We start from the raw sequence: 8543 nt of genomic DNA, 5'->3' as shown, positions 1-8543 counted from the left end.
TTTATAAATTTCCCGGGGAACTTCCGGTTCAAAACGCCTTTGAGGATGACGTATGCGCGTGACGTAGCCAGTAGAACACAGGTATGGCTTCCCCATTGAAGCCAATACGAAATAGCTGTTTTATCTCATTATTCCACAGTATTCTGGACATCTGTGTTGGTGAATCTGTTGCAATTTGTTCATTGCATTATGGAGAAAGAAGCTGAGCAAGCAAAGAAGAAAGTCGGTGCAAAGCGGAGTATTTTGCGAGGGAAGTCAGCAACACCACAGTCGGTGTTTCATTGTTTACATCCCCGAAAGATGCAGTCAAGATCGAAGAACTCGGACAACAGAGACTCTTACCAGGAGGACTTTGACTTCGTTAACAGACGCAGACGCGATACCGGGAGTACGCTTCCAAACATTTGATCGCTTGCTATAACTAGCTCGAGCTAGTAGCTAGGAGCTAGCATAACAAACACTTAGGTGTTTGTTATGCGGGATTAATTTGTGGCATATTAAATATAAGCCTGGTTGTGTTGTGGCTAATAGAGTATATATATATATATATATATATATATGTCTTGTGTTTATTTACTGTTGTAGTCATTCCCAGCTGAATATCAGGTCCCACCCGCGTGCTTCCAAACATTTGATTGCTTGCCCGTACGTGCGTGTCATGTACGTAACTTTGGTTAAATATATAAGCTTTATGAACCTTGGGTTAGGTGAACGGTTCTTTGGGCTGAGTGAGTGTGTGTGTTGTGCAGGTGTTTGAATTGTATTGGCTGGTTATATATACGGGATCCCGTCCATATTACCCGCTCGAGCTATAACTAGCTTGAGCTAGTAGCTAGTAGCTAGGAGCTAGCATAACAAACACCAAAGTGTTTTTATGTGGGATTAATTTGTGGCATATTAAATATAAGCCTGGTTGTGTTGTGGCTAATAGAGTATATATATGTCTTGTGTTTATTTACTGTTTTAGTCATTTCCAGCTGAATATCAGGTCACCCGCGGCTCTCACAGCATCTTCCCTATCTGAATCACTTCCACTCCCCACTAGTCCTTCACTTGCACTTTACTGATCCACAAATCTTTCTTCATCCTCGCTCAAATTAATGGGGAAATCGTCGCTTTCTCGGTCCGAATCTCTCTCACTTCATGCGGCCATCATTGTAAACAATAGGGAACTTTGCGTATATGTTCAATTGACTACGTCACGCTACTTCCGGTAGGGGCAAGCCTTTTTTTATCAGATACCAAAAGTTGCGATCTTTATCGTCGTTGTTCTATACTAAATCCTTTCAGCAAAAATATGGCGATATCGCGAAATGATCAAGTATGACACATAGAATAGATCTGCTATCCCCGTTTAAATAAAAAAAATTCATTTCAGTAGGCCTTTAACATAAGCTAGCGGGTGGTGTTCTTGTTATATTTTTTGCTTTGAAAAATGTTACCGTGAGGAAGTTGCAAACAGCACCTAAAAAATGATTATGATGAAACATTGTGTAAATGTTTTGAATGATTGCGTCTTGAAAAATGTAGTACTTGGCTGCACAAAGCAGAGGCACTGTTGAGTCATTCTCAACTTGTTGACGTCAGCTATGGAAAAATGAGCTTCATTCATATCACAGACTCCTGGAAGTACAGTATTATTCTGCTTAATGCAATAAGACAGTCAAACCATTTAGTCATTTAGAGATGTTCTCCTCTCACATTAAATACATATCTAATAAACAACAATTAATCAATGATTAATCATTAAAGTTTCAAGGAAATTAAGTCAAATGCCCATCCTTACTAAACACACTTCATTGGGTATTCCTACACAATCTCATGCAGTGGTTCTTAAACTTTTTTCACCAAGTACCACCTCAGAAAAAAACTTGGCTCTCCAAAACCACCATAATGACCAATATTATTATTAAATTGTAACATTACACACAGTTTGAACAGTAACACTGCATTTGGATATAGGAAAATAAAACTGTTACATTACAATAGTTAATGAAGTGATTCTTTGGCGTATCACCAGGTAGAGCCTGCGTACTACTAGTGGTACCCATACCACAGTTTGAGAATCCCCAATCTAATGAGATCCAATACAATACTGTAACCGTTTAAAAATCAGCACAGTTCTAATCAAAATTAAAAAAACAACTACTAATTTAACAATATGTTTATTATTGCATTTGTAGTTTTGACTGCATCATACTGAGAGCTGTTTGGAATGTGTGTTAAGACTCACGAGAGAGGCAAGAAGCTCTCAGCAATATTTCATGCAAGCAACAACAATAATATACACTGTTGAACCAATTCCTCTCTGATGGTGTAAATCACAATTGATCATTTTCAATATCTGATGGAGCACACAGCACCATAGATATGGATAATGGAGGAGTGCATAGTGTTTATGTCAACATTGTGGTCATTAGTGAATAATACATTTTAGATTAGAAGATTTTAGAAATGACCAAGAAGACAATCTGGAGACTAAGCTGTAGACCCTTTCATAAGATAGATAAAAAACAGAGTTAAAAAATAGTGTATTTGTTGGCCCTGCGATTAGGTGGAGACTTGTCCCGTCCCAGGGCGTACCCTGCTTTCTGCCCGAGGGCTTTTGTTGTAGATTTCAGGACATCCACCTTACCAGGCACCAAAAAGCGGTTTCAGAGAATTAGCAACCTAAGCTGTCCTGAAAAAATATATTTTTTAAATATTGTCTAATCATAATTTCACAGTAAGACTCATATAGTACAGTCACACTGTCAAAAACAGTACAATCAGTCATTCAGATACACCTAAACACTTTTAATGATATCTAATAAAACTATATATTTTATTGCACTCTATCAGATAATTATTATAGCTCAGTTTTAACTATCACTGTCAGAAAATTTAACAATGTTTATCCTTGATTCCTTATGTTATGGTTTATTTGTGCCACGCTTAACAAGGACATCACGTGGTTACATTTGCGAAGCTCAACATGCCCAAAAAGGAGTAGGAAGAAGTGAAGCTTATATTCAATCCTATCCCTTCGCCATTTCTATTACTAAAAAAAATCATTAACAGCATAACTTTCACATGTTTACATTTTGTTTACCTTCTGAGTGAAGGAAAGGAAGGTGTTGAAAAACGAGAAATAAAATATAAATAAGCAAAAAGGAGTTTAAAATGCCGCTAAAATTGTGTTAACCAAAATATTAGTGTTTCTTTAATAAGGATGAAAATTATATTAAAACCCTGTAAAAGTTATAAAATGAAGTACATTGTTCATTTTAAATGGAAACAAATTGAGACTAGTGGAGACATTAGTAGTAGTAAACATACAACATGCTTACAGAGTTACATAATTAAGAATACATATCTTGCTTACAGTTCAAATTCAACATGTCCAGATGCAAAGCTTATTTGCCCTCTTTATATCACAGTTCCGAACCAGAAAAGCACTTAGACCTCTGCCAGGCCATATTTACAAATAGACAATGATCTTTAAAAAAAAATCCTGAATCCAGACGGTTATCCGGATCAACCCTCAAAATTAATCACTTGGTCCTTATCTCATTTTTGACATTTCTTGAACGTTTAATGAAAATTTGCCCATAACTTTTTGAGCGGTGTTCCTAACTAACAGACAGACACACAAGCAAATTGAAGGATACATCATATTAAATTAAGTATACATCATATTAAATTAAGTATGTGCATGTTTGTTTTGTTTATCCGTCTCTTCCAACCAAGCTAAAAGAGGGTTCACTCTTTGCCTCGGTCTGACAGAATGAAATAAACAATGTGAACCCTCTTGTCAGTCATCCTCTGTCTCTGTGTGGGTGTTGGCGGGGCTGCTACCATAGACGTGCAGAGTTCAGCCTTGTAACGTAAGTCTAATGAAACATGGTAGATATGATCCAGATCGCCTCCGAAATCTAATCACCAGTTCATTATACAATTTGTGAAACATTTTCATTAAAAGCTGCCCATAACTTTTCGAGTTCTTAACTAATAACTGAAAGACAGACAATCCCCAGAGATTTCATATACCTCATGAAGTAATATGCTTGTTTACTTCCTGTGCTAAAACTGCATTGCTCACAAAAAGGCTAAAGATATCAGGCCCCTGGCGAAACCATAGAATGAACCAAACCTGGTTCTACTGCTCCAGCCGCCATTCCCTGCACCTCAACCCTTCTTGAGGAGCAGAGCAATACAACCGGGTGTGATCCCGGATGGACCAACACTCTGCTGCTTCAATTAAAATTGTTACAGAAACGGTCAATTTCCTAATGCTATTGTATGACCAAGACAACACCCAGAAATGACTCACACATTGAATAACAACAAGGTAATTACTGGTAAGGACAATGACACAAAACAAATACTAGTCTAAAACTGTGACAGTATCATTTACATGTCATATGTCATTTCTGGGTATAGATAAAGTAATAAGGTATCGGAGATAGTCAATGAATGTGATATATTGCTTAATATTGTTGAATTTGGCATAACCTGTAGTAATAGTAGAGATGTTATTGTTGATTGTTAACTTCAACATCAAGCCTTTGTGAGTTCTGTCTTTTATTTCCTTGTGTCTTTGACAACAAGTCATGTGACTTTCTATTATGATTGTATATTGTATTAGGATTACAACTGCAGCGCATCAAAGTAATGCCAATTTCATTTTGTTGACCCTCTTGTGTAATATCGCAAAATGTGGTGACCGAAGCACTCAAAACTGAAAATGTCGATTGTCAACCATCAACACTGAGGCACAAAATTCTCATATGCACCGACGTTCATCTGCCTCACTTTGAGGGATTTATTGCATTCTGCTATGCATCAATGTGATTTCATACAACAAACAAAATTCATTATTGCAAATACAGAATTATTTTAAACTCCTAAAATCTGTCACAATGAAAATGAGCCAGCATAGAAAAATATATTACAGAGATTACCACCAGCAAAACAGAGCTAAAGCTTTTTTAAAATGCTGTGAAGAAGGCATTATCTCAATAATGCAATAGTATAGCACAATAAAGCCATATAATTTAGGGAGACACCTAAAAAGATTAAATTAGTTGTACTTTAACCTACCCTTATACATGATCATACAACAATATACACTTTTTATGATAACACAGGTGTAATTTTAGAAGTGGTACATAATTTCCCCCTTGTTAAACAAATATACAATCAGCAGTACCACAGATGTTATCGCAGCTTTATTAGTCCTATTATGATGGGGATTTCAGGTTGTGACTGGAATCAACAAGGAAATAGCAAACGTAACTTGATACAGTACAGAATATGATAAACATGTACCTATATCGACTTAGTTAGTAAGCAGTTTCCACAAGTCCCTCGGGTGATGTTGTCTACTTCTCGTGATACAATGCGTCATACTGTATTTTCAGCCGAGGGTGTGTCCACCAGCCTGTGCTACACAACCTGTGCAATTTGACATTTAAGTCATTCTATGACTATGATTAGGAAATAAACACGTTTTTTGTTGTTGTTTTTTTTTTCTCAAAAAAGTGGCATTTGGAAGACTACAATTTGACCAGAACAGATAAACAAATGTCTTTGTTGCTCTTCCTCCTCGAAGAAAGCAAAGCAAAACTGCGCTCGCCTCAACTCGCCTTGATGAACACACCCATAATTGGCATCTAATCTAATTACACAATGTGCAGTTCCATCATGATTTGTACAATCAATTTGAAGACATCCTGTGAGGGAGACTCCAAAAAGTGCAATAATAATAACAATTGCGTCCAAAAAAGCATTTTGATTTTAAACTGCTGATTTGACTAAATCGCTCTGTCATGTCACTGTGCTCTGGCAGCAGGCTCTTCCTCAAAGGCCCTGTTGTCATAGTGACGCTGATGCCTCTCGGGGTCACTGCTCAGAGGGCCAGTGAGTGGGACCTCATACATGGCCTCTCCTCCTGCTACTGTGATGACTGTGACCTCTTGTGGCGAAGCTTGAGCCATGCTCTCTTTTTCCTCCGCATCAACTCCCAGGGCCTTAAGGATGTCGCACTTGCACATGGGGCAGGTCCTTTTCTCCAGCAACCAGGGCTCGATGCAGGCTTTGTGGAAAATGTGGTCGCATGTGAGCACCGTCACAACCTCGCTCGCCTTGTAGGACTCAATGCACACGGCACACAAGTAATGGTCACCGATCGTTTCCTTGTCGTCTCTCTTCAGCGTGCGCACCTGTAAATGCCCGATGGCCTTCTTGGCCTCGGATTTCAGCTTCCTCTCAGCACGCCGGTGCGTGCGCAGGTTGTGGAGACGATTGGCAGAGATAAACAAGAAGTAGGCCACAGAGGCGGCTGTGACTATGAAGAAAGCGATGGACATGAAGTAAAGCCAGTAGGTGTCCATCCAGGGGCCGTGAGGGCTGCCCGCGTCTATCAACATCCGCACTTGTGTTCCGTTCTTCACCAGGCTGGCAATCTCCATGCCTTGAATGTTGCCGATCATGATGGACACAACATCTAGAGCGTCCGAGTGGGCCATGTGGGTGGTGCTGTTGCCAGTGCCGTCCACATTGTACACCACCACAGCAGAGGCGCCGTAGCGCTTGGCAGCATTAATCTTCTCGCTGAAAGTGCAGTTCCCCCTTTTAACAAGCGCTATCCAGGGTGACGCACTGAAATTGTACATAGAATCCGGTTGGCAGCCTTTCGGGTCTCCCTTGGGAAGAACGACCATACCTGTGGCCTGAGCGAGCGGAGAGTTGCGTCCAAACACGCCACATTCGCAGTCTCGGTCCACAGTGTGGTTGGGGCTGATGAAATAGTTGATTTCCACCACCGCCGTCCAAAACACCAGAGCAGCCGAACAGTGAAGGAGTCCAGATAAACACAGCAGAAGCAACAGGCTGTGTTGTGTCTTCTCACCCATAGTAACGCTCTTTCTCAAATGAAAAAAATACAGGAAGCACTCCGCTGGTCTCTTTGTCTTCTTCAACACGCCTTTTTCAGCCCAGTTTCCTTGTTGTTGAAATCCCGGCAGTCTGGATATAGCTCTGGTTCTAGCCAACCTGCTGTCAACGGTAATCTGATACGAGCCTTTGGTAACATAACACGAGCTACGCGTCAGCCATTCACCTCTCCTTATCTTCCTGAACCTTGAACGCTGCGCGCTCTTCGCAGAGGGCAGGGTGGCTGCTATTCAACAAGTTGAAGTACACGGAAAACACAAACCCGCGCTCTTCCTACAGCTGAGGTACTAATTACGAGCAGGCTGGTGGCGATAAGCACCTGATAACGACAACTTTAAGGACAGAAGTCCGAAGCACACGGCAGTTGTGTGTGTGTGTGTGTGTCATAAAAGCTGCTGAGTTGTTCTTGTGTAACCATGGGCAAAGCAACCCAGCTAGTTTTTCTTGTTAAGCCTGTTTCCTTCCTTGTTTTTGTGGTAGAGGTGAGTTCTTGAAAAAAAAAAAGAAGCTTAACTTCTTTTGCGTGTACATTATTTACTCAGCAACTTACACGTTTTTGTACATAAAAGTAGAATATCTCTTCTTGTTTGGACTTGTCACTGAACTATAGGCTTAGTTGCAACAAGCTAAAATACCTGAGATAAATGGGATGGAACAACGTATTGTCAAAAGTTTCCATTGTATCCTTTTACACATAAGCGAAAGCCCAACTCACACACACACACACACACACACACACACACACACACACACACACACACACACACACACACACACACACACACACACACACACACACACACACACACACACACACACACACATTCAGAATAAGAGGTTTCCAATGACCTCAAGACAGGGAGGTTGCCTGTCATGCCAAGTAGTTCTCCAGGACATCCACACTAATCTGGGGCAGCCCAACCACTGTTAAATATTTTATCAAAAGGGCAGAAATAAGTAAATATAGGACAACACAGGTATTTAATCTCAAAACAGGTGCAGCTCACATTTGCTGGTTACAAGAACAACGACCCTTAAATTCCTGAAATATTACAGCAGGTAAAAGCCAAACAATGAAACGTATTTGTATCTATCAAATAACTTTTTTCTGCAGGCCTTATCAGTGTGAGCATTGGCTTCAATACCCGAGATAATTTGCTTTAGTAATACTGCCACCTCCTGGCTAGACTTGTTACAAGACTTAAACAAGGATTATCACACAACTTTGGGTAGTTATAATCAGAGGTAATAAATACCTCATTACATTTGCTAGTGTAATTGTAATTGAGTAGTTTTTTGTGTGAGCATTTGCACTTTAAAAAACAGTGCTTGTACCTTTACCTTTGTATGGTTTTTCTTTTTAACTATTCTCATTAGCTACATTTAAAATATGATCCAGTACCGCGCAAAGTATGAAAAGAAAAGCCCTGAAACAGTAAATTCCGCATAAAGTCAATTCAATTTTTGCACGAAAGCCGTTTCCCTGGGTAGTGCTTCTCAAATATTTTCTGTCACACCCACCCGAGGTAGAAGAAAATATTCTGCGCCCCTCTACTCTCCACCATGTCTATAAATAGTATAATGTATCATTGCTATAACCATACCCA

General features: G+C 39.8%; 1 protein-coding gene across 1 annotated transcript; it reads right to left on the bottom strand.

The window, feature by feature from the left end:
* Window positions 1-5197: 5197 nt before the first annotated feature.
* LOC133663609 (E3 ubiquitin-protein ligase RNF128-like) lies at window positions 5198-7304 on the bottom strand. The gene has a single exon (XM_062068211.1). It carries the CDS (start codon window positions 6894-6896, stop codon window positions 5814-5816), a length of 1083 nt encoding a protein of 360 aa, XP_061924195.1. The 5' UTR covers window positions 6897-7304; the 3' UTR covers window positions 5198-5813.
* Between the last annotated feature and the right edge of the window lie 1239 nt (window positions 7305-8543).

Source organism: Entelurus aequoreus, linkage group LG02 (genome assembly GCF_033978785.1).
Source record: "Entelurus aequoreus isolate RoL-2023_Sb linkage group LG02, RoL_Eaeq_v1.1, whole genome shotgun sequence".
Lineage (NCBI taxonomy): Eukaryota > Metazoa > Chordata > Actinopteri > Syngnathiformes > Syngnathidae > Entelurus > Entelurus aequoreus.
This window is presented reverse-complemented; position numbering and strand designations above follow the sequence as displayed.